This window comes from Zeugodacus cucurbitae, chromosome 5, assembly GCF_028554725.1.
Source record: "Zeugodacus cucurbitae isolate PBARC_wt_2022May chromosome 5, idZeuCucr1.2, whole genome shotgun sequence".
In the NCBI taxonomy this organism is placed as follows: domain Eukaryota; kingdom Metazoa; phylum Arthropoda; class Insecta; order Diptera; family Tephritidae; genus Zeugodacus; species Zeugodacus cucurbitae.
Genome location: NC_071670.1, coordinates 1343973 through 1371373, shown reverse-complemented (window position 1 = coordinate 1371373; position 27401 = coordinate 1343973). Strand labels below are relative to the sequence as shown.

Sequence of the window (27401 nt, the reverse complement as noted above, 5' to 3'; positions counted from 1 at the left end):
AATATATACATAACTCTCCACAATCTCTCCAAATGTTCTTCCCTGACAATCTACGATATTTCACCTTAATTACTGGTATGAGTAACCAAATTACTATTATTACAAGCTGAGTTGATGTGAAAATTGCTCAAGACTATCGATTATAATTTATGTGTTGCTATGCGCATTCGCAATTTCATTACTGAAATTTCTAAAGTCTTATCTTACAAGCTCTACATAATTGCGGGTTTTATTACTGCTCCCTGTGTGTCTAGCGTTCGTCTTCCTACTACGGGGACTAGAAGCGTCCGCCTTCCGCACCATTCGCATTTGACACAAATTCACTCAAGCCATTGTGTTTTCGCTTCATTTGCTGTTGTGAACTCCGGTCGCACCTTGTGATTTACCTCGGTGGCCCGCTGCCTCGCCGCCATCTATTCATTGCTTCATCCTTTTAATTTTTTGTAGTTGTTTCTTATTTTGCAGCATTAAATGCGGCACACCTTGAATGCTTCCGCAAACTACGACTATAAGCAGCTCAAGTGCTTTGCTAGTGCTTCGGCCACTAAGGTAGAGCCGTAGAGTTCGTGGTCTATAGAATTGCTGTAGCTTCTTTAAATTCAGCTCCTCAATGCTGTGCTGGCAACGTTTATCGGTGTACTTTTATCGTGAACCACTTGCATTATCTCTAAGAGCGGCTCGCTGCTCACTGCTCACTGCCTTCAGCTTAACTTTGTTCGTTGTTTTTTATTTTTCTTCGTGTTTACCCCTGCACCGCCTCAACTCGTTCGCTGTGCTAGTTTACATTGCTCTCCGCCTTTATGTCCGTCTTATCCGCACCCTTTCATCGTTTTAATATTCTTTGCGTGCATTGTCTTCCTTGTTGCGGCCACTTCGTATTCCTTTCGCCGCCAAGTGTCCCTTTTTTATTTCCTGTCGTTTGTTGTTGTCCTTTCTGCCAACCTGACTACTTAAGCGTTGCTCCATCGGCCGGCCGACTCGTGGGGCTGTGGCCTCCGCCACTAATGTGCCTTATTTCAGCTGCCATTTTTGTAGAGTTTCTTTTATTTTCTCTCTTCATCACAGCCGGTTCAGCTGTCCTTTGCCTTCGAGCCGTCTGAGTTCCTGTTTATTTTGTTGTTTGTTGTGCGCCTGGGTTCACACTCTACTGCGTGGTAGCGCCTTTGTGCGCTGTTGGAAATGTAGCACCAATAAAGTGTAAACGTGAATCCTCTCAGACGCAAAACAAATGTGGACATTTCGAGTGTCGAGCTGGAGTGCACTGAGAGAAATGGTTGCAATTTCGTTGGACTTATGTAAGGCTCGAGCAGAGTTTAGCAGGGATGTTGGACAAACTTGAACTCTGCGAACTATCACTAATATGGATCAGGATAAATAATTTATGAATGCGTTTGGATGCGTTACCCGTATACTCGGAGGCTTGTTTTGACCGGATCCTATGATCCATCGTTATAATTGTATCGCAGAACTGGTTTGGATAGAAAGTTGAAAGAATAACCATGTAATCTCGTTATTAGGATGCCATTCTCCTTAGTTGGTTGATCTTAAGTAGTCAACATTGAAGTCTCCGTTTCGCTGGGTCCATTAGGGGACCTCTTTAACTATCGTATGTTCCATACTATACACCATAATAAGACTTTCTTGCTTTTAGAATGGTTTTAGGATCATACTTCTGGGATATTAATCGGTTAGTTGACCAGTTATAATGAGTTTTGGTCCGGTTTCATCGACCTGGTTTTCTTCGAAGTGGGGAGAATATATTCGAAGAGATATCTATCGAAGCTCTGGACGAAAATTGCCTTCTCTGCTTTCTCTTCGCATATCAATGAACACAGAGGTTCTTCAGCTTTTTCTCTCAGTGTAAATTAGTCGGAGCATCGCCACTTCCAAACGTGTAAACTTTCACACTATTCACATTACAAACGAACAGAGTTCTTCTCGTTTTTGTTGTTGTAGTTTCATCATTTGCGCCTGTGATTATTGTGACTACTTAGTGCTAATGTTTTTGTTTTTATTGTTGCCACTGTAGCATAATTTATAAATAACCGAAGCGTTACAAATTACGAATGCTTAATGATGCTGGCGCAATTCGTCTTCTGTCTCTCTACTGTTGCTGCTGCTGTAGTTGTTGCTGTTGTTATTGTTGCTATTATATTTAGTGTTTTAGTTTGCGCATGTTGTTGTTGGTGCTTTAATTACTGTTGCCACTCGCATAATTGTTGGTAGGTATGGGAGGACTAGAACTCTGTTAGTGAAGTAGGACTCTTGCCATTTATAATGGAGAAATATTTATGAGTATACGAGTGCTATGTTGTTGTTTTTGTAGCTTTTTGCCTATTGCGTTCGCTGGTAGACTGTGCAGGAGCTGAGCAAAGAACTACTGAGTTTCCGGGTTAGGAGTCCGTTATTGGTTATAGTATAGTATAGTTACTGTAATTATATAGAGGCGGAAGAAGGCCTTTGAGAGAGGCCGAAAATTTGTCGATATAGAGCTGAAAATAATTTATATTTTATAATTAATAATTCGAATTTATAAAAATAGTAACTCAAAAATCCAGAAAAAATTTGGATCTTGAAAAAAGTATTTGAAAATCTCGAAATTACTGGGTTCTGCTTGGAATCAGCTATTGCTTATAAAAATATAGTTACTAAAATTATATAAGCGACGGAAGAAGGCCTTTGAGAAACCGAAATTTTCGGGATTTTGAGTAAGAGTTTTGAATAAATAAAAATATTCGTTTGAATTTTTAAAAATTTTAATTCAAAAATCCCGAAATCCCGAAAAAAGATTTCAAAATCCCGAAATTCTAAACATAATTCTAGTTGCAATTAAGCAAGCAAGTAGACTGAATTTATTTATTTATTTATCTCTATTTTACCTCTAAATTTTCAGCCTTATTGTAAGCAGGCAGACGCAGTTGTCAGTTTTTACTGCTTACAACATTTTTACTAAAAATAAATTTTTCACTGTTTACAGTATCTATTTAAGTTCGCGTGTCAATATAATCACATTCATATTTCTATGCAAGTATATATGGGAGGATGGAGTCATATGTAGAAGTTCACGTAAGTGAGGAAAGTTTCTGACTGCCATTCACTTGGGAGTGGCCAGGAACGATTCTTTTACATGTGGCTCAAGCAGCTCACAACTTCCGGTCTTAGACCAAGTATCCTCTGGGTAGCCAACAGACATCCGTCTGGAAGCGAGCTAAAGTGAGAAGGCGAATCCCGCTTATGCGGTTGTGCGTAGGGCTTGGGACCCACCACATAAAAACGAATAACCAGTGAATAAGAAACACAGGCCTCGGATGAGAAACCCCCCTTTTGATGACGACCACGGCAAACGTATAAAGGACTATGATTTAAGGGCATGCACCTGGAATGTCCGGACCCTTAATTGGGAAGGTGCCTCTGCCCAGCTGGTTGATGTCCTCGTAAGAGTAAAGGCTGACATCACCGCAATCCAAGAAATGCGATGGACGGGACAAGGACGGAAGAAGGTGGGTCCTTGTGACATCTACTACAGCGGCCATATAAAGGAGCGCAAATTCGGTGTGGGATTCGTGGTGGGAGAGAGACTCCGTCGTCGAGTCCTGGCATTCACTCCGGTGGATGAACGTCTAGCCACAATCCGCATCAAAGCGAGGTTCTTCAACATATCGCTGATTTGCGCCCACGCCCCGACGGAAGAGAAGGACGATGTGACCAAAGATACCTTCTATGAGCGCCTAGAACGTACCTATGAGCGCTGCCCCCGCCACGATGTCAAAATCGTGCTTGGCGATTTCAACGCTAGGGTGGGTAAAGAAGGTGTCTTTGGCACAACAGTCGGAAAATTCAGCCTCCATGACGAAACATCACCAAACGGTCTGAGGCTGATCGACTTCGCCGGGGCCCGAAATATGGTCATCTGTAGCACTAGATTCCAGCATAAGAAAATCCATCAAGCTACTTGGCTGTCCCCGGATCGAATCACTCGCAACCAGATCGATCATGTTGTGATAGATGGACGACATGTCTCCAGTGTTTTTGATGTGCGTACGCTTCGTGGTCCCAACATCGACTCGGACCACTATCTTGTAGCAGCTAAGATACGCACCCGCCTCTGTGTAGAAAAGCGCACACGTCAACAAACACAAGGAAGGTTCGACATCGAGAAGCTGCAATCACAACCGACAGCCGAACGATTTTCTACTCGACTTGCACTCCTGCTCTCTGAGAGCACTCATCAGCATCTCGGTATAAGGGAGCTGTGGGACGGCATATCAAACTCCTTACGTACAGCTGCAACCGAAACCATTGGCTTTCGGAAAAGCCAAAAAAACAGCTGGTATGATGAGGATTGTCGTCTCGCAGTGGAGAGAAAACAGACTGCCTACCTCGCAATGTTGCGATCGACCGCAACACGAGCGGGATGGGAAAGATACCGAGAGCTGAAGAGGGAAGCGAGACGCATTTGCAGAAAAAGAAAGAAAGAGGCAGAAATGCGTGAGTATGACGAGCTTGACAAGCTGGCCGACAGGGGTAGTGCTCGAAAATTTTACGAAAAGATCCGGCGACTAACTGAAGGTTTCAAGACCGGAGCACACTCCTGTAGGACCCCCAGCGGTGATCTAGTGGTTGATGACCAGAGTATACTGTGTTTGTGGAGGGAACACTTCTCCAGCCTGCTGAATGGCAGTGAAAGTACAACACCAGGAGATGGCGAACCCGATTCCCCAATCGACGACGATGGAACAGATGTTCCATTGCCCGACCGTGAAGAAATTAGAATAGCAATTACCCGCTTGAAGAACAACAAGGCGGCGGGGGCCGATGGATTGCCGGCCGAGCTATTCAAATACGGCGGCGAAGAGCTGATAAGGTGCATGCATCAGCTTCTTTGCGAAATATGGTCGGAAGAAAGCATGCCCGACGATTGGAATCTCAGTGTACTCTGCCCAATCCACAAAAAGGGAGACCCCACAATCTGCGCCAACTATCGTGGGATAAGCCTCCTTAACATCGCTTATAAGGTTCTATCGAGCGTACTAAAGACTAAAGCCCACCGTCAACAAACTGATTGGACCTTATCAGTGTGGCTTTAGACCTGGAAAATCAACAACTGACCAGATATTCACCATGCGCCAAATCTTGGAGAAGACCCGTGAAAAAAGGATCGACACACACCATCTATTTGTCGACTTTAAAGCTGCTTTCGACAGCACGAAAAGGAGCTGCCTTTATGCCGCGATGTCTGAATTTGGTATCCCCGCAAAACTAATACGGCTGTGTAAGTTGACGTTGAGCAACACCAAAAGCTCCGTCAGGATCGGGAAGGACCTCTCCGAGCCGTTCGATACCAAACGAGCTTTCAGACAAGGTGACTCGCTATCGTGCGACTTCTTTAACTTGATGCTGGAGAAAATTATAAGAGCTGCAGAGCTAAATAGAGAAGGTACAATCTTCTACAAGAGTGTACAGCTCCTGGCGTACCGCGATGATATTGATATCATCGGAAACAACACCCGCGCCGTTAGTTCTGCTTTTTCCCGCCTGGATAAGGAAGCGAAGCGAATGGGTCTGGTGGTGAACGAGGACAAGACGAAATATCTCCTGTCATCAAACAAACAGTCAGCGCATTCGCGTCTTGGCTCCCACGTCACTGTTGACAGTCATAACTTTGAAGTTGTAGATAATTTCGTATACCTAGGAACCAACATTAACACCGATAATAATGTCAGCCTTGAAATCCAACGCAGAATCACTCTTGCCAACAGGTGCTACTATGGACTGAGTAGGCAATTGAAAAGTAAAGTCCTCTCTCGACGAACAAAAACTAAACTCTACAAGTCCCTCATCATTCCCGTCCTACTTTATGGTGCAGAAGCGTGGACGGTGTCAACATCCGATGAGACGGCACTAGGAGTTTTCGAGAGAAAGGTTTTGCGGAAGATTTACGGTCCCTTAAACATTGGCAACGGCGAATACCGCAGAAGATGGAATGATGAGCTGTATGTGTTGTTCGACGACATAGACATAGTCCAGCGAATAAAAAGACAGCGGCTACGCTGGCTGGGTCATGTTGTTCGAATGGATGAAAGTGCCCCAGCTCTGAAAGTTTTCGATGCAGTACCCGCTGGTGGAAGCCGAGGAAGAGGGAGACCTCCACTCCGGTGGAAGGACCAGGTGGAGAAGGACCTGTCTTCACTTGGTATTACCAATTGGCGCCAAACCGCCAAAAGGAGAGATGCGTGGCGCACTGTTGTGGACTCGGCTATAACCGCGTAAGCGGTTTCTACGCCAGTTAAGAAGAAGAAGATATATGCCCATATTTGCCTAACACACTCGCTTGTAGCTTTCTACGTCTGTCTACTGAAATAATGCATATCACTGCCGAGCCTCATAAATCGCACTGAGTCAACGCACAAATAACATGAAATAAATGCGAAAATAATAGAAAATGTTTGCATTGCAATTTGTAGTGGCCTTGGGCATTGCTTTCACGCATATTCATATGATACTTCCAAGTTCATGCAGGATATTGGCTTACATGCTTAACATAAATTTTAAAATATATCATGTAAAATCGCGGCAATTTTGTTAAATTTTCATGGCTAAAATTTGAAATAAAAGCTTTCTTTTTTAAGCTTTCATCAGTAATCAAGTGAAAGCTTGCAAAAGCTTGCAAAAGCTCTTGCTTGCTGGTTTTATACCTAGACCGTTTGCATAGAACTTTGAGCCGTTATTGCCAGTGGCTACTTCGAAAAATTATGATTTTTATAGAAGAATTAAGCGAGTTGGTCGTCTCGCAATAATAAACTGGTCATCAGCCTCACTGTTCTGAATTCCATCATACTCCGAAGATCTCTTGCGTCTTGCTTAAGTTTTACTTAGTTCTGTTCCATTACTGGTTGTACATATTTATTGTTGTAATAGTAGTATTTGGTTCGTGAAGCGTTACAAGTAAGGATAGATTCGGTTATGAGAGCTCCGCTTCCACGACCTCATCCAGACTTTCAATTAAACTGTAGAGACTTTTAGTATCCGTTCAAATTTTTAGTCGCTCAACATACGAGATAAGTCTTTGGAGTTTCTTATGCTTAACGAGCAAAGATTTATGAATCAAAGGTCAAAGTGAAGCTGTTCAGACTTTTTCGCAATGTGTTGGTATTTCAAAGCTCCTGAAACATTTATTAAACATTTGCTGACCTCTTTTTAAGAAACTTATGAAGCTCTTGTTTGTAAATTTTGGCTCGAATATCTGATGTTCATGTGGTTCGAGATGTTATGTTAAGGGAGGCGAAGAATTGTTTCGATGATATTAAGTCGGATTTTATTATATTAAGTCGTCATAAAACTTCATCTACCGTACAAGAGGTCTTTCGTAGACCTTTGCTTAGTATTTTGCAAGAGCCAATATTGTCCTCAACAAGGTGATTCCAACATCTATTGTGACGGGCATACTGAAAAACTTATAAAGTTTTATTTTTGTTTCTCGAGAGTAGACTCGCCACACCTTAGCACCTTAACCTAAACTAACTTTATCTGAAGCCTGTAGAACTCACTTCTACCCCTTCTATTACTATAGGTCCGTATCCCAACGAGTTCAGTTTCGATGCGAAGTCAAAGAAAACGCAATACATGGGTGCTGTGAGCAAAATAAACAACTAAACAGCAACCAATTTATTTTAATTTCCTACACTACAGCCGCGTCTCCGCAGCTTGCACAGCACCAGAGCTCGCGCTTGGGCGGTTCAGTGGTCCTTGTGAGCTCCGTCTATCTGCTTCTGAGTCTGAGTTAGTGGTCCGCAATTTTGCTGGCAAATAAACTAAAGCTGTTCGTGGAATAGTTATAAATGGTGGACATGTGTAAATGACGACAACACCAAAAACATGCAACAACAACTAAAGCTTTAGATACAAACGAAATGCGCGAAGGCAAATAAATAAAAAGCGAACGAAAAAAGCGCATATTTATAGCATTTGTCACTGACAGTCGCCGTTTCTCGTCGCTTTGGCTCTCTCTCAAGTGTGTGCCACAATCCAGCGCACTGACCACACTACACACACACACACACACACGCGTGACTGCCAGCGCTCGTCTACACTAATTTCGTCTGTGCAACACCAGCGAACTTCAGTTTTTGTGGCTCGCAATATTTGACGTGTAAATTTTGGCGTTTGCTTTTATGTGGCGGCTGGTTGTTTGTAGTTGTTGTTGTTGTTGCTTGTTGTTAGCTGTTAGCTGTTTTTGGCCAACACGACCACAAATGTTTACAAATGCTCCACAGCAAATAGCAAATGTAGAGACAACAAAAGCAGCAGTAGCAACAACAACAACAACGACGACGTCGACGTCGACGCCACATGCAAGGTTCTCTAATGTTGCACGGCAGTGTTGGAAAATTTATATATATTGCGTAGTAGTGGTTGTTGTAGGTTTTAGTTATTTCTGTATTTATATATATTTTGTTGTTGTTGCTTTTGTTTTTTGTTGGCTTTAGTTATTTCTGCTGATTGCTGAACTCGAGTCGGCTAAAATAAACAAAAAGCAACAACATCAACCAACAAGCCAGCTGGAGTGAGTGGTTTACCTTGTTGTTGTTGCTATTGTGCCACTACTTTGACAGTTATGCAGGTTTTTCTTCTTTTTTTGTTGCTGTTGTTATTGTTGTTGTTGCTACAGCAGAATTTTATGCATTGTTCAGATTGTAAATGTTAACTGCTGTTATTGCTTGTAGTTGTTGTTGTTGCTATTGTTGTTACAGCACATGTTGATTTAACAGCTTTGTTGCATACAAACTATGTCGTAGTTGTTGTTGCTGCTGTTGTTATTATTATTGTAATTGTTGTTTGCTATTTATTTGCAATGCAAATTTCGTGCGCTCTCACTCTGTCTCTGCGTGTGTGTGTGAGTTGTTGTGCTTCGAGTGCATTTTGATGCGTATAAATAAGCAAACAACAACAACATCAATACAACAACAATTGGTATGTGTATATTGCATATAAATATATTCATGTACTTGCAACGACAAGTTGCCACACACACACACAGGCATACATTTGTCGACGGAGTTGCATATGCAAACACATTTAAATAGTAGTAGCAAGTGAGTACACTAACACATACATAACAGATATACTAACAGATACACTTTAGCATTTTGTTGTTTACCCACATTTGTATGCACAAAGTTGCATTGCATTAATGCTTAATTCCAGTGCGCTTCAATTGTGTCTACGTGTGTGTGTGTGTGTGTGTGTCCGTGCGTGCTGCATGCAAGTTGATGAATCACATGTCACAGTTGTACATTTATAAAATGTCAAATTCATTTAGTAGAAATACATCAAATATTTTTTTATATTTTTGCAATATTTTTTCCTTCCTCTTCTACCACTTCTTCCTCCTGCCACACACACTTTTGTACTGTGTACACAACAGTAAAACCCACATTACCGTAATGAAATGCAAATCAATATATTCTAATCTCAGCTTTTCGAAAAGTAATTTGGTTCAAAAATTGTGCGAAGACTTCGACATAATAACGGTAAAATAAATAAGAGAAATGTCCACACAATAGCATTACTCAACTTAGTTGTATGCTTTTGGAAGCTTAGAATGGTTAGAAGTGCACCAATTTGTTTGGTAATGCTGCTATAAAATTAAGAAATTCTTGTAATTTATTACAGAATTTGCAATGTTTGATTTATGAAAAGAGAAGAGTACAGCGAAAAAGTTATTCAGTTCTCTTATATTCTTTAGCTTCGAGCACTTAAAGGAATTGAAAGTGAAATTTTGTTCTAATGACCCTAAAAATGGATTAATAAGTTACTGCTGAAGTTAGTGGAAGTCTGAGTAATTGACTACTTCCCTCTTTCTGCCTCTTTTCTATACCTTTCCGAGCTGGTTCTTTCGTTTTCTCTCTTCGTTGAGAGCTCTCTCTACTTCATAAGTACTTCTCTAGATCAGCATAAGTTGACGTTTCTCTTTCTGTCTATTTTTTTAATTTTTGCGATCTTGTTCTCTATTTCTAGTATAAGATTTTTCTTTTATGTAAAGATTTCTCTTTATTTTGCCCCTCGTACGCTCAGCAGTGCTTAAAAGTTGTTCTTTCTATTTGCTTCTAAGCTCAGTGCCACTTGAAGACGATCCTTAGCCGATGTTCCGTCATTTGCCACAGAGTAGAATCACAGGAGCTTGGCAGCTATCACATTAAAATGTCTTTAAATGGCTCGTGGTCCCTGAGGGAACTTGCGGACGCTAAACGGAATTTAAACTCTACTTTGAGAGGCTTTTGAATTAGGGAATCCAATGTCCTAAGGTTGTATGTCTCATTCACCTTTTAAAAAAATTAGGAAGCTTTGGAGGGAATGCAGTCTAAGTTGAATGTCGCTAATTTAAAAATTAAAAAATAAAAGTTGCCTAGACCCTACAGCCGTCCCGAATCTATACAGATCTTTGGAATCGTCTTGGTTAGAACCAAGTTCAGGCAACTGAAAGTAGTTCTGCCAAAACGGGAAATGGAAACCACAGGAAGACGGAGGACAAGACAAGAGTCATCCACTGTTCTATATAGATCATTAGAATCGACTTGTTAGAACCAAGCTCAGATAAATGACAGTTGTAACAAAAAGATAGACGGAAACCACAGGAAGACGTACAAGAGCTTTAAGCCAAGATATCAGAGGTCAGGTCTTTAAGAACGGAAAATCCAGGAGGCCGGTTGTGTCCTCGGTAATTACATTGCCTTCCTTTTTTATTTTATACAAAAGAAATCGTTTGCCCTGGCCTTCAAGGCAGCCCAATCTTCCGTCGTCGCACACGCTACCAGTTTACCTACTTACCGGAAAAATAAACAGCCATCTCCGGTCAAAGTGTAATGTCTTACATCCGCTGAAGTGTCTACATCGCCGCATATGTGAGCTGCTTGTTTACCAAGTTTATATACTTTTGCATTACACACAATGTCGTGCTCTTCATAAGCTTGAGTTGTTTATGCACTCCCACGTACACACAGATGGACCGACCGACGGACAAATCCCGCTGTGAATGCCACAAAGCCACAATACTCATAAAATAGACAAGTCAAAAGGCAATGATATTTGGTTCGTTGAACAACCCGAGTAGGACAAATGGCGTCCGTCCGTCCAGCCAATGGCATCTCTCAGCCAAGCACTCAGGCCACTTACGTCGCCCAGGCGTCACGTCAACCAACGTACGCTGTGCCATACGACACTGGCTCTGGTTCTGCCTCTGTCTCTACCTGCCTGAGTCCATTGGCATTTATGTATCTTTCTGCTTTGTTGAAGTTCAAGTACGCACAGTAATAACAACAAAACAATATAAGCTCTCATAAGTAGACGCACAGACGGACACACAGTTTCACAGTTAGGCAGGCAGACAGACAGTGAGACAAAGAGACACGAAGGCGCAGGTAGAACAAAAGTGCTGACAACGTAGTCAACCTGAAACCAAAGTGCAGACAGTCTGTCGCAGTATGGAAGGGCAAGGGTAGACGTCAACTCCGTCAAACAATCGTCAGCCGTTAGCCCCGAACTGCCAAGCTCCCAGCCAGTGGCTGTGACCCTTTGCATTGTGTGTGGTGAGGCGGGAGACTGTGTGGTTCCGGAGTTGGTTTGCTGGAGACATGTTTGTTTCTGCGTCCATTACGCAATGACGCATGCATTTGTATGCGTGCGTGCGTACGCGTTACGTTCGGTCATCCGTTTAAATTTTCTGTGAGGCGGATTAAATTTAATTACTTTATGGACCCACGTGAGTGGCAGACGGCCAACCGCCCAATGGCCCAGCTTGGCACATGAGCGAGTTTCTTCGGCTACATGGCCGGCGCGTGTGTTGGCTCTAAGGCGCGTGCAGTGTCTCAGTGTTGGCTCCTGCTGCTTAATGGCCACCACTAGTGCCTGTTATCCTGCGGTGTTTTCGTACACAAATGTGAAGTAATTCTTGTTTTAATGAGAATGCATTTTCATGTTTGGTTTTGGCTCGAGCCAAATCGTATTAAGTAATTTTTGCCATAACAAAGCAAATATTGCAGTGGCAGCGGCAAGCCGGGGGGTGATTTTAGAGCACACAAACTTTCGGGTACATTAACTAAAATATTGGTTTTTGGGCAAAGGCTAATAGCTGTCACATAAGACTTTGCATTGTTGCTTTTAGAAATCCACATGTCTCACATGTTCGCCTAACCAGAGGGTGCGCCAGAGGAAGGTAAGTGGTTGAGTAAGCAATGTTTGTGTAATTTCTTGTTGCTCTTACGCATTAATATGTAATTAGTGCTGTAAAGTGCTATGTTTCTTCAGTAATGTGGAAAAGTGTTGAGCTTCTTGTACTTTGTGTTTAAGTAGAAGTGAGTGAGGAAACATTTTGTTTGGTTAATTCTATGTTAAATGGACTGAAGGGTGATGTGTCCGGAATTCTTTGACTCGAAATGTGTTAGTGTAAACCGAAGTCTGAACCGGAGTCTTTAAGAACCCCAAGGGGGACCGGTGGATTTCACGAAATTTATTAATGAGAACCGAAGTCCGAACAGGTGTATAGATAACCTTTAAAGAGGGTTGGGGATTCCTCGAAATGTGTTAGTGATAACATGAACAAAATCAAACTTTACAAGTCACTCATTATTCCCGTCCTGTTTTATAGTGCAGACGATGTCACCATCCGACGAGACGACTCTTGGGGTTTTCGAGAGAAAAATTTTGGGGACGATTTATGGTACTCTGGACATTGGCAACGGCGAATATCAGAAACGATGTACGAGTTCCGCGACGGCATTGACATAGTTCAGCAAATAAAAAGACAGCGCTAATTCTGGCTAGGTCATGTTTTCCAAATGGACGAAAATACTCCAGTTTTCAAAGTGTTAGATGCAGTACCCGCCGGTGGAAGCAGAGGAGAAGGAAGGCCTCTACTCCGTTGGAAAGACCAAGTGGAGACAGACCTGGTTACGCTTGGGATCTTGAGATCCAACTGGATTGGAATTGCGAGGGAAATCGAAAAATATCGCGTTTTTATCGATTCGGATAAACGGTTCCTACGCCAATTACATACATATTCAAGAGGTGTTTATGGTTGCTTATAAGAAGGTTGAGATCGAACTAGCTTCTGACTCCGCTCATTTCGCAAGATAAGTTCAGAGTTGGAGCTCCTATTTAGGATCTCTTCCGTTTATAACATATGGATTTCCCAAAATGGAGATGAATAGGGCCTTACGACTCGAAACAAGATTTGAAATCTATACAGAAAGTGATGGCCTGGAATTTGATCTTAAAGATCGGCCCTCGTATCGTTAATCGATGATAAGAGATTAATGGAGAACTGAGTTAAAGCTTTGGAAAGTAATTGTGAAATGTGGTTAAACATAAAAATGGAATCTTAAAACTACTTCAGTTCAGTTCTTAAAGTCGCTTTGTCCCTGAAACTTTCTGGAAACCGGCTTTATATGCTAAAAAAGAGTAATTTTGAGTTACAGAGACTCTGTTCTTCTTGAGTTATTGTTAAGTAGAGCCTTCAGAGTGGAAAAACTTATACCCTTAAGACCTATATATCATCTATTATGCCAGCGTCACATGCAACCCTGGGTTGAGATTTTCTTTTCTTTTGATTTAAGTCTCGAAATCCTACCAGATTACATGATTAATAAAAGAACACAAAACACTTGCAACAAAATAAATATTATAGACAGTTGTGATTTTTAGTAATGTTGCTTATACGCCCCGGGCGCTCATACAAATGCCGACAAAAGCCACAATGTCTCATCGTCGCAATTGTGTAATTGAGCGAAAGCAACTTCAATTATAGAGAGTTGAACTCGCTTGAGCGCGCATTTATTTATTACTTTGTGCAACTAATTTATTACTATTTTCTTAGTTTTTTTCACGCATCGGCGCACAAAGAGAAATATTTCGAAAAAAATTGCTCAAGCAAATAATTAAAATGCAGCACCAATTGTGTGTGAGTGTATCCTTCTACTGTGCAAAGTGTGCATAATAAAATACAATATTCAAGTGAGTGAAATGAAAGACCAAACGCCGCTTAGAATAAGAAATAAATTTAGTTTGAATAACAAAGGAGCGCTCGCTCTCTCTCTCTTGAAGCTCGCACAAAAAATGTATTTTCGCAAAATTCTATACAAAATTTCAACAAGCACGTTTGGCAACTAAAAAAAAAACTTGCAACATGCAACAACAACAACGAAATTGAAAATGACAACAACCAATAAAATTTACATTTGCTGCCATACACACACCGGCAGCTCAACCGTGTTGCATATTAATGAGCGCCCACCAGTGTGTCCTTGTGCCTGCGGTGGACGCGCAGGGCGAGCGGTCAATCCTTTCATTGCCCACCTGCTTGCAGATTTGGCCAAACCTTTCAGGCATTTTCGTGTAAATGCTTCGGTGTACTTGTTGTAAAATCGCTTACGCATTTTGCATAACGGTGCATAGTCGCTGCTGCTGCTGCTGTGGAATTTTCAAGTAGCGCGCAGAGATAAACAACTACGCGTCAGTATGTGTTATAATTTATGGTGCATGTGTGTGTTGGTGCTGAAAATGTAGTTTTTATGCTCCTTGCAACGCTCGCGCCTTTGTATTTGTGGCTTTTTTATGCGAATTGATTTTAATTTCACGAAAATTGTTTTTACGCTTGCGATCTCTACAGCTGCGTATGTATGTGTGTGGGAGTGTGTGTGCATTTTGGCTGGCAACCTTTTAGTTTTATGGTGAATTTGCTGTTTTGCATGCGAATTGGCGCCGCAATGTGCAGGGCTATCGACACCTACCGCAATCTTCTGTGGCGCTGGCATAAACTACATTATTTTAGTGTTGTTGGACGTTTTTTCAATTGTCTTGATAATGATATGACATCGTGGGAGATAGCACAGCCATTACGTTTTACACATTTTACGTGCGAATGGCGAGATCAGGCGATTACAAGTTATTCAAGTCACTCAAACCGGGTCAAAACTCTTCTTTTCTGACCTAAAATTGAAGTGAGCTGCATTCAGAGAGGTTTTTGCTCCTCTCAAGAAGCTTTGCAAATATAAAAAGAGGATTATGATTTCTATAGATTAAATTTCAAATATGCCTTTTTTGTGGACTCAGTGGTTATTCGGTATATCTGGATGAAAGAAGTTCCATTGTACTTGTAGTTCTAAACAACTACAAAAGAAGGATTCTCGAGAAACAGATAATAGAGTTGTACGACAATCTCTTTAGAATCCCTTTAGGATATTAACCTAAACTTACTGACTTCATGGAAGCGTCTCAATCACTTGAATATGTCTAGACCACATTATCAATTCAATATAATACATATAGAACTATATATGACGACAGATCCGTCTTTGAAAAGAAAAATGTTCTGAAGTCATTAATGGGAAGCTATTAAAGACGGAAGGTGAAAGGCTTTGAAGCTCTCTTACTTTTGAGAAGAAGAGAAGAAAAATTAGGATAAGAAGAGAAGAACAGCGAGGACGAGAAAAAAAGTGAGAAAGAGAAGTGAAGTAGGAACACAAGTTAAATGAGAAAGAGAAGTGAGGAAGAGAAGGGAAGTGTGGAAGAGAAGAGAATTGAGGGAGAGAAGAGAAGGCAGAAAGTGAAGTGAAATGGTGAATAGAAGAGAAGCAAGAAAGAGAAGATAAATAGAAGAGAATTGAGGAATATAAGAAAAGTGAGGAAGAGAAGAGAAAAAAGAAAGAGTAGGGAATTGAGAAAAAGAAAGGAAGTGAGGAAGAAAAGAGAAGTGAGTTAGATAAGTTAAGTAAGGAAGAGGAGAGAAGTAGTAAAAAGAATATAAAGAGAAGAGAAAAGAAGTGAGGAAGAGAAGAGAAGTAAGAAAGCGAAGAGCAGGGAGGAAGAGAAGGGAGGAACAGAAGAGAAGGGAAGGGAAGCTAGGAAGAGAAGAGAAGAGATTAAGAGTAGGGAATTGAGGGAGAGGAGGTAAGTGTGGAAGAAAAGAGAAGTGAGTTAGATAAGATAAGTGAAGAAGAGAAAATACTTGAGGAAGAGAAGAGAAAGGAGCAAGAAAAGTGAGGAAGAAAAGGAAATGTAGCAAGAAAAGTGAGAAATATAAGAGAACTGAGTATGATAAGGAAGATAAGAAAAGGAAAGAAGATGAGGGGAAGAAGTGAAGAAGAGGAGAGTAGAGTAGAGAGGGCATAAGGTTCAATAAACACATTATTCCTGCAGAAGTGAAGAGAAGAGGCCACGAGGTACAATAAACGTGTTATTCCTAGAGATCTCCCCCATCACTGCATTACCCTATCACTTAAAACCCTTATGAATTATTCCAAATATTCTTAGACACTTTTGAAGACATGCAAATTAATTCTCCAATCGCTTTTACTCTTTTCATTTTCAGCACCGTGGATCGTTTGTGGTCGATTACGGAGGATTTGAATATTTTATACAAAGAGAATTGGACACGTCTGGCCGCACAGGAGGTGCAACATTTCCAGGTAAGTGTCGGCGATTGCAAATGAATAGTAAATAAAGAGCGAAGTGCACGAAATAAAGAAGCGAAGAATGCCAGCGGCGCAAGCAACTTATATTGAGTCATAAATGCAAACGCACAAACACACAAATATACAGTAACACTTACTTACTAAGCACAAGCTGCCGGCGCACTAACCAATTCATTGCCGATTTCTATTACTGCCGACTGTCTTGAAATGTGTGCATTGTTGGCCGAATTCATTTATTCAAATGTCCAGCAGCCAAAAATTGTCATTCACACACACAGACACACTCAGAGACAGAAAGACACAAGCACTGGTTCTCAGTGGTGTTTATGTGTTTATGTGCTTATGTACAGTTAGACTCGTGCATGACTTTGCTTGTTTCACTTTGTAATTTATTTAATGGTCACACAAACAGACACACGCACGCACACTCGTTTGCTTGCTAGTTTATGGACTCGCATGAATAAACAGGCACATGCATACATATACATATACATATAGAAAGTGGATATGTGTGTGTGCGTGCTTTAGTTGGTATTTATGCATTTTCACATACTACTTATTTACATACATACTTTGTTGGCTTGCTCGACTTCATTGTCTCTGCTTGACTGGCTGTTGTCATACATACACACACACACATACATATTCACTTCCATATATTGAGGCATGCAACTTCATCAATTGTGTTTTTTAGCTGCTGCTGTTTGCTGTTGTTGTTGTTGCAGCACGTGTCCACCTCGCTGTTGTCAAGGCAGTGTGCCCCACATATTTATATTTGTATGAGTGTGTGTATGTATTTGTATGTAGTTCTCTTGTATGTTAACATGCAAAACACATTCGAGCATTTTCAGCAGCTCTAACTATTTGTAATGCGCTTCAAAGTGTCTACGCCGGCACTCACAATTTGCCTATTCATTTTCATTTTCATTTGGGTTTTTATTTTCCAAAAAACCAAAAAAGAGAGAAAATTCCAACACTGAATTATTCATTTAGTTACTAGTAACAGTCGCACTCGCCCATTTACTACTTGCCAAATCACTTACTTAACCGAGTATATATTTATACTGTACTAATGCTGCTGCTTCTACTTTCTCTTCTTCTCTTCTTCCCCGCAGGAGACCTTGCTGCGCGCCGTACGCCAATCGAAAATTTATCAACCCGGCGAACAAATGAATCCACCCACACACAAGTGGACCTATGCATCGGCGTTTCTCTACTCATTAACATTAATTACAACAATCGGTGAGTACACAACAATATACTTTTACTCGTATACTCATATATATATATATATATGCTGTATAGATAAATAACAAACAAAAGCTTTTTCGATAACATTGACACACACACACACAAATAATGAGTTTGTGCCTTCGACCGGATTTTCACTACAATTGAAATGCATTCTTTTGTATTTATGTCTATATATACATAGATATGTGTGTGAGTATTTATTAGTGTCTATAGTGCTACTGTGACACGCGCTAGTTTATCTATTAATTTGGCACTCAACCCACAGCGCAGGGTCAATGTGATGTGTGTCCTTTCGAGTGTTTAATTTGCTAATAGGCTGAGGGTGAGGTGGGGTTCATGATTGCAGGGTTGTTGTGTTGCTTTAATTATTATATTTCGGGCAGCAAATAATTATAAGTGTGACAGGCAAATTAAAGGATGAGTATCATTTGAACGACTTAATGATGTTGATGACAAAGTGTAAATGGATACAGGGTGGCACAAAATATAAACGATGTAATGAGAAGTTAATATTTGAAAATTAAAAGCTCAGTTTTATAAAGAGAAAAAATTACAGATTTTTAAAAATTATTTTACAACAAATAAGCAAGCGCTAAATTCGACTGTAACCGAACATTTCATACCCTCTCAATTTATTTATTTAATTCGACATTTTATTTTATACGCTCATTTAATTTTGCTCGGGTATCTGACATATTAACACAATACATACGGTATAAAGTCCATCGGAAGTCTGAAAATCCGTATATGAGGTATATGGGGGCTAGAGAAAGTATTCACCTGATTTTGCCCATAATTAGAAGAAAAAAAATTCCTCTTACTTTCTTTAAAATATCTGAGAGAATTACAAGTATTTTTGGTAAAAAATTTTCCATTGGCACTGAGGTCTTATCACTCGATATCTGGGGCCTTAAAAACTTATAATGTTTTTAAATGAGTCGGACATTCGCAAAGATATATATCCTGATTTCAACTCGTCATCCTGATCACTTTGCTATAGATAAACCAGCTAAATCGTTTAGGACTTACAAACAACCGTTATGTGATAATTATGTTAGGCTAGGTACGAAGGCTATTTCCTTAAAAAGGAAAACCACTTAGACTATTAAGAACAGTCCTTTGTAATGCCATACAATTTCAACCCCGTCACTTAAATTTATGAATCGACAAAGCGCCTAGAACCTACCACACATTTGAAGAGGTTTTTCATTTCTGTATCCGCTAATTCGCGGGGGATGCCCAAAAAAGTGAGATCCAAGGAGTTTTTGCCTACATCTCGCAAAGGCGGGGCATTCCAAGAAGAAATTCTGAGAAGATTCTACCTCATCCTCTTCTAAACAGCTTCAATGACCAGTTAGAACTCCTATAACTTGGAAAAGATTGACCTTGTTTAGTGCGAAGAACCAGAATGATCTTGCGACAGAGGAGGTGCTAGTAGCTGTCCAGCGCCTGCTCAATTCAGCTGAGACCCATTCACCCAGAAGCAAGTTGCAAGAGGACAGCGGCGGTCCTCCTTGTTCCCATTCCACTGTAAGTGAGACCGATGCGCCTAGCCTAGCAAGTTTATCAGCCTTGCAGTTTCCTGCGATTCCGTTGTGGCCAGGTACCCAAATTAATAAGATTGTGAAGTGTTCAGATGCAACTGGTAGCGAGAACTGGTAATCCTTCACCAACCTTGAGCGCACAGTCATCGTGATTAAGCTTATGTAAATGAGCTGAATTTTTTTTTAATTTCCTTTTTCAATATTTGCCTCAAAAATAATAAAATTATAATAATAAAAACCTGAGTTTATTTTAGAATTTATAATTGTGCTTTAGATGAAAAAAATCAGAAATACAGCACTTTTAGTTCTTCATCTTATTTTAAGAAAGTTAAATTTTCCAAATCCAAAGTTCCACAAATTTGCTCAAAATTCACTAACATGTAGAAAATTTGCTGGAATTGCTTAAAAATCTACTAAGAATAGCGCACTGTGTTATAATTAGCCAAACTTGGTAATACTTCCGATACTTGCGTGAGCGTGCAAAGTTTGTCTGAGCTATAAATTTCGAGGAATTCGCTGGAAAACAAAAAACTTCCAGCTTATTATGCACACAATGCATTCATTCTGCACGAATAGTTGCTATTTTGTAGCTGCGAGTGTGTTTAATATTTATTTTAAACTTCATGCCACGGCGTATGAGTAACATTTTTGACGCTGCAATATTAAATAATTGAAAGTGAGGAAAATGTTGCAGTAGAATGTCGCAGCATGGCGTATGAGTGATTCTTTAAGTGAGGAGATTATACATATGTTATATATCCACTTAAATAGTCGGGGTTTAAGTCCCGTCACACCACTGACTGTCCACTCTATAAGCGTAAAGCCGCACTTCATGTAACAAAATATTATTTTAACAGTTAATTGCGCGGCCAGCGTTAACATCTCTTCTCTCTCTTTCCCTCTATCTTCTCACTCGCCGCTCTTAAGTAGTGCACCGCCTTAACGCTCTTAAGCCGCCCCAACGCACTAATACCCCGATTACTTATTTATGCTCGTAAGCTTAGTCGGCAGCTGCCCTCGCCCTGTGAATACGAAAAAGAAAAGAAATTATCTGTGCCTTGCTGCAGCTGCCCTCATCCCTAGCCGCTTAATAGCAAAATAATCAGCAAATCATAACACAGTGACATACTGCGCTGCTGCGACGACAGCAGAGCGTGGAAGAAAGTGTGTGGAAAGGGAAAGTGAAATCACTTGCTCAGCCGCAACGCGCCGCTCGTCAAGGCAAAGTGGCAATATGTCCATTGAGTCAATAGCGTCGACAACAAAGACGAAAACGTGCCTGAGTAGCCGGACAGCTGCTCGTATTTGTGTATTTGAGTGGGCCTGAGCCCAGACAAAGCGCGCGTTCCTTATTTGCTGGCTTTGCATTCTTCGCGTAATCGAAATTAATTTGTGCTTAATATTGGTTGTCTTTAGTTGTTTTTCTTCTCTTTTGTTTCTTTTCTGCTTTGCCACTCATATTTTATTTATTAAATGTATAAGCTGTCGCGTTGTAAGTGATATGGACTTATGTGGCATTCACTTATGTTACCTAAGTGATTACTTGACGAAGACTAAATGCGCATATTATATAAGCTCTTCATTAAAAGGCTTGTGTGTGTGTATTTTGCGTAATTCAATTGCGAAAGAAATGAAAAAAAGTAGAAATTTACCGCATATTTACATAATATATATGTGCGGTTGTACACGGCGTATGATAATTAAATTGCAGGCAATTTTAATTCCAACTTCTTTTGGAGGAGTGGAGTTAAGGAATTCGTCACGAAATTGAAATAAATTGTCTTTTGACAAAGTATATTTATATATGAGCCTTATACCAATACCCTTTTGTTGCGCCTACACCACTCTGTTCTAAGGCTTATAGATTTAGACCGTATATTAATAGGAAAATTTGAAAATGCCATTTGTGGCATATCCCAGCGCTCAATGGTCATAAAAGTAAATTATTTTCTTACCGAAATCCATCTGAATTCTAAGAATAAAATATTTATTTTATGGCAACTCACGCTGACAGCCCTTTGTGTGCAGGCAGTCCCAGCGCCAGACCGCAAATAAATAGCAAATCAAGAAATTGAAAATTGATTTCAACTCACTCATTTAGACTATTTTTCAACTGATTGGATGCTACGATGTGTCTACATACATACATATGTGTATTACAATGTGTGCTTGTATCTGCTTCACCATCCACACTCATATGTGTGCGTGTGTGTGCGAGTTTGCCCCGCAGTCAAGCGTCAAATTTTACAACGAAAATTTTATAGTAGGCAATAAATCGTTAAATGCTCTGGGGATGAATGAGTGTGTGGCATGTGTGGCATGCAACGAAATGAAGATGGAAAATATTAAAATGGTCGATGAAGAAGAGGCAGCAGCAGCGGCAGCGGCAGTCATAACTATTTTGTGAGCAAATAAGTATATAAAATGTAGCAATCAAGGAATGTAGCGCTTGGAATTCCTGAAAACGAAATTGAGGCAATAATGATGGAGAAAATGACTACTTTTTATACGTTGAAGAATTAAAGAGGAAAATAGCACTGCATGCCACATAAAAAAGTAAGCGTTAAATGAGAGAGGGGGTGAGGCGTAATGACAGACTGCATTGTAGTGAAGTGTGAGAAATTATGTGGAAAAAATATATAAATAGATAAATATGGGTTGCCAGTGGGGGAGTGACTAAATGAAGAGAAAAGCAAATTTATGAAAAAACCCGAAATTTCGGGATTGTCTATAAATAAATTAATCTCGAAGTGCCGAAAATTAAAATACAGAAAATAGTCATAAAATAAAATAATATATAATAATATCTAGAAATTTCGGATTAGGATTACAAAATCCGAAAATTTCCAAAGCAGTTTATTTAAAAAATCGAGGATTTTTTTTTATTTTAGTAACGTAGAAATTTTTAAAATGAAAAAAAAACAAATTTCGAAATTCGAAAACTCATAAAGGTGTTCGAAAAATGTAAACTTCAAAAAATTTGAAACAGTTTTGAAATTAAAAAAATTCTGATTTTTCGAAATTCGAAAACACATTAAGGTTTTCGGAAAAATTAAATTAACAAATATTTGAAACTGATTTGAAATTAGAAAAATTTTGAGATTTCGAAAACACATAAAGGTATTCGAAACAAGTAAGGAAAGGCTAAGTTCGGGTGCAACCGAACATTTTATACTCTCGCAATTTATTTAGAGATTTACCTATATTTTCGGTGAAAAATTACCCTTAGGCACTGAGTTCTTCATGTTTGATATCAGGGCCCTTGAAAAGTCATGGTTCGATTTTGACAATTTTTCCACAAGTGATGTCACAGCTCAAATATAGTATTTGTGTAAAGTTTTATTTCGCTATCTTTATCGCTTCCTTATGTATACATTATAAAGTGAACGAATCAGAAGGATTCAAAATTGAGTTATATGGGAAGTAGGCGTAGTTGTGAACCAATTTCGCCCATATTCCACCAGTGTCATCAGGGTGTCAAGAAAATATTATATACCGAATTTCATTGAAATCTGTCGAGTAGTTCTTGAGATATGGTTTTTGACCCATAAGTGGGCGACGCCACGCCCATTTTCCATTTTGTAAAAAAATCTCAGTGCAGCTTCCTTCTGCAATTTCTTATGTAAAATTTGGTGTTTCTGACGTTTCTCGTTAGTGAGTTAACGTACTTTTAGTCATTTTCAACCTAAACTTTGTATGGGAGGGGGGCGTGGTTATTATCCGATTTCTTTCATTTTTGGACTGTATAAGGAAACGGCTAAAAGAAACGACTGTTTGGTTTATATAGCTTTATTGGTTTGAAAGATATATACAAAAAACTTATTTGGGGCGGGGTCATGCCCACTTTTCCAAACAAATGACATTCAAATGTGCCCCTCCCTAATGCGATCCTATGTTCCAAATTTTATTTTCATAACTCTATTTATGTCTTAGTTATAGCTCTTTATGTGTTTTTGGTTATCGCCATTTTGTGGGCGTGGCAGTGGTCAGATTCCGCCCATCTTCGAACTTAACCTTCTTATGGTGCCAAGGAACACGTGTTCCAAGTTGCATTAAGATATCTCAATTTTGACTCAAGTTACAGCTTGCACGGACGGACAGACGGACGGACGGACAGACAGACATCCGGATTTGAACTTTACTCGTCACCCTGATCACTTTGGTATATATAACCCTATATCTAACTCGTTTAGTTTTAGGACTTACAAACAACCGTTATGTGGACAAAACTATAATACTCTCTTTATCAACTTTTGTTGCGAGAGTATAAAAATTAAAATGCAAAAATAATTTAAATAGTAGTCAAATTAATAATTTTCAAAATTCGAAAACCCATAAGGGTGGAAATTTCGGAATTGACCTAACATTTTTCGAAATCTATTGCAGTATATGTAATAATATATGAAAATGCGTGAGATATGTGGTTTCAGAACTGTTATTTTCATCTTCGAAATTTCAAAATTGACCATTTTCCAAAACTATTGCGACTTTCAAAATAAAATATCAGAATTTGTCAGATATGTAGTTTCGGGACTACCCGAAATCCCGATTAAATTCTATAAAGGCTCTGCCAAAAATTAAAAAAAACACCACATTAAATAATTGCCTGTGGGTGGGTTGGCCTGGAAGACCAAATGACAATATTAAGTGTCTTCAACTGTAAAAAAGTTAAGAACGAAATAAAAATCGCATAAAATGTGAAAACGAAACAACAATGTCGAGCAAAATTTTTCACATATTTCACGCTACAAATAGCACGACATATTTTTAAAAATAAAAAAACAAAAAATAAAAGCGGATTGTAAGCCCCAAAAAAAAGCTTCAATAAAAGGTGAAAACTTTTAAAAGTTCCAAAAAAAGGAAACTTTGTGAAAAGCAGCAAAAGAATTCAATAATAAAACGCAGAAATAATGAAATGTCAAATTCTGTAAAGAATTGAATGATAAAATTGCGGAAAACAAGTCCCTTATCATGTCAGCATCAGCGTATTCACGATTATCCCACTCACCAGAGCACCACTCACACACACACACTGACTTGCTGAAAACTTCCTTGTTCTTGTTGTTGTTGCTGTTGTGATAGCCCCATTATCTGCGACATGGGCAAGTTTATTGAACATCATTAAGTTGAGCGTCTGCCGACAGCAGCCAAGCCAAGCCAAGCCCAGCCGGAGGACCACGAAGTGAAAGCAGTAGAAGTAGAAGAACGAGGAGAAGAGCAATGCGAGCAGGAAGATGAGTGCTAGCCAACAACAACAATAAAAATAATAAAAAATAATAAAAAAGGTTATATGATTTCATATAAAATCACTGTGGCGCTCAACAACAACAAGCGCAACAACAATGTTGTAAATTTTTGCCCGTCGAATATGGTTAAAACGAATATATGAGCGTTGAGGCTAAATGTCAAGGGAAAAATTTCGCGCATAAATTGTGTGTAAATCTTGTGGCCTATGTGGACTTATAAGTGGTGCCGTGCTGAAAAGGGGTCGGAGATAGTAAATTTTGATGGCGGAAGTAAATGAGGTGTGATGACTTCGTTAGCGGGGTAAACCGTGAGATTGAGTGGTTGCGGGTGAAGTTTAAGAGTAGTAAGAACTTCTATAAATAGTTTGCACTCAAGTGTTGGTGGGAGTATCACAAGGAAGAGGAGGAGGAGGGGTGAATAAATGCAAAGAAAGGGTGAACTCAAAAGAAAAATGAAAAATTGAATGTGATTATTAGCATAATCTTGAAATAAGTATCGGGAATTTATAGTTTATATTTTCAAACAGATGGCAACTCTATGAGACTCTTCTTTTTACATCAGGTGTTAAGTTTATATTTTTTTAATTTTTGATAATGGTTGGCACCCTATTTCAAAATAAATTTCGAATAAATTTTACTGTTATTCAAAAATTCGTATTTAAAAAGGGTGGCAACCCTGTTTTTTATTTTTTTTTTTAAATTAAGTGTTTCTTGATAAAATTTAATTCTTCGAGTTTTTAAAGCCAATGTTTGGTCTCATTTTAAGTGAGTGTACTCGAGTACATGCCGCCGTAACCTTCAAAATTCACTCAATGCTCCTTTAATATCCATTTTTCGTGTTTCTTATCGCCGCGCTGTTAATATTCATTGGTTTGCTTTGATGATATTTTCAGCCCATTTTTGCCAATTGATTTGTAGCAATTTTATGCTGTCAGAAATTCAATTCATTTTCCAATGCCTTTGCCTACGCAACTCCTTCCCCTACCCCCCTCTCGGGGTATCACAACGGAAAATTATAAGCGATTTTTCTTCGGAAAACCCATGTAATTGCTGTTGCTTTTGTCTTTTTGATAATGTGCGCAAAAATGCGCCAAGGTCCGTGAACTGAGGAACAAAAATGGAAAATTTATTGTGTGTCAGCGTTGTGTTAAAGCCATAAATTACCAGGCTTGACAATAATTATATCCACAAGGCAGTCAGTCGCTGCTAGCTATCTGCTAGCAGAAAAAGAAAGATAGAGCCTCGCAAATAGCGGTGAGAACAAAGCAAATTACCCGGTGGAGAAGGGAAGGAAGAAGCAGAAGAGAAGACAAATAAACAAAGGTCTGCATAAATTGAATAACAAATGAATTTCGCATTGAAATGTGATTAGCTGTGGGGATGCATGTGCCCAAAAGGGGTGAGTGGTAGGGCTCACTTGATGTGCCGAGTAGTTAGGTGGGGATGTGAGCGGGTGTCGCGTTACTTCAGGCAACTCTTGCTTGCCTTTTCGTCGTTGGAAAATTTGCTTGCGGCAGCTGCACGCCTTTTTACGGCTTCCTATTCTTCGAGAGCAAGCCCACTCCACACACCCTCACCTTCTTCTTCGGCTCAACTTCTGTTTTATTTGTCGCTTGTGTGATTAAATATTTTCAATTCATTTCACTTCCATGCGCCGGATTTCTAAATGCCGACATTGTGTAACATAATTTATCAAATAACTCATTTGTATTGAGGCATATGCGCCCACACAGAGGCATGACGCACTCGTACACTCGTAAACTCACTCACTCATTCATATTTACTTGCCGTTGCAAATCATTTTCAAATCACACCAGATATATTTATCTAACAACAGATTGTGCTTCAGTCCTAGCTGTTGTTCTTATTGTTGTGGCTATTGTTGTTGTGGTTCTTGTTGCTGTTGTCATACTTGTGGCAAACAATGCCTTGTTGCAATCACTGCCATTGTCGGTCGGTTGGTCGGTCAATCATTGCACCAATTGCATAATTAATTAGTCAGTTGGTCGGTCGGCAGTGTGTCGACCACTCAGACGCACCAAAAATAAAGCGGTCAGTTTGGACCTAATTTTAGACATATGTACGTATTAAGTCTGTCGTACTAAGTCCCCATTTATGCTGTCTAGTCCTTAATTACCAATTTATAGTGCCAAGTAATACACTCGGTAGATGAATTATGCAATGATTGAGATATGAATTCGATTATTCAGTGCATTATTGATTGAATATGTGTCAGTGCTTGCATAAAAGCCAAGTTAGAATACTAGAATTGAGCTATAAAGTCTGGGAAAATTTATTAAAAAAGTCAATTGGACAGTCAGTTCTGGACTTTGTCATTGTTAGCTTAAAGACAGCTGACATTTAAAAAGTCAGTAAATGACTTTTACTCTAATTATTTAATCAGTCACAAAATCACGACTCACATGTAAAAAATATACTCTTAATATGTTAATTAATGAAGAGATTAGTCGAATTGAATTATTCGTTTAATAAATCAATTAATTAATGAGAGGTCGGTTAATGACTTTTGCAATTCCAATTTTCCAATTAATTAAACAATCACAAATTCATGACTGATTAATCAATTAATTAATTAGTGACTTCGTTGAATAAATGAGGTTGGAAAATAGTTGATCTATGCTCATAAGCTAGAATAACTGACTTAAGTCAACATTTAATTTGAATGTAGTTATTTATTTTGCAGTTATATAGTATATAGTTTGACTGCAGTCAGTTATTTTATTGAATAAACATATTTAGTCGCTTCATTAATAGATTAGGCAATCACTGATTTAATTCAGTAGTCAGTCTTTGTTAGCCACTTACTTATTCACCAGTCGGAACTTAATTTGACTGCAGCCAGTTATTTAATTGAATAAACATATTTAATA

General features: G+C 39.4%; 1 protein-coding gene across 1 annotated transcript in view; it reads left to right on the top strand.

The window, feature by feature from the left end:
• The window catches only part of LOC105212741 (uncharacterized), a 172364-nt gene that overhangs the window by 51070 nt on the left and 93893 nt on the right, over nucleotides 1-27401 (top strand). The window contains 2 exon segments of the mRNA XM_054230733.1: nucleotides 16364-16460; nucleotides 17582-17708. Coding sequence (XP_054086708.1) covers nucleotides 16364-16460; nucleotides 17582-17708 — 224 coding nt within the window.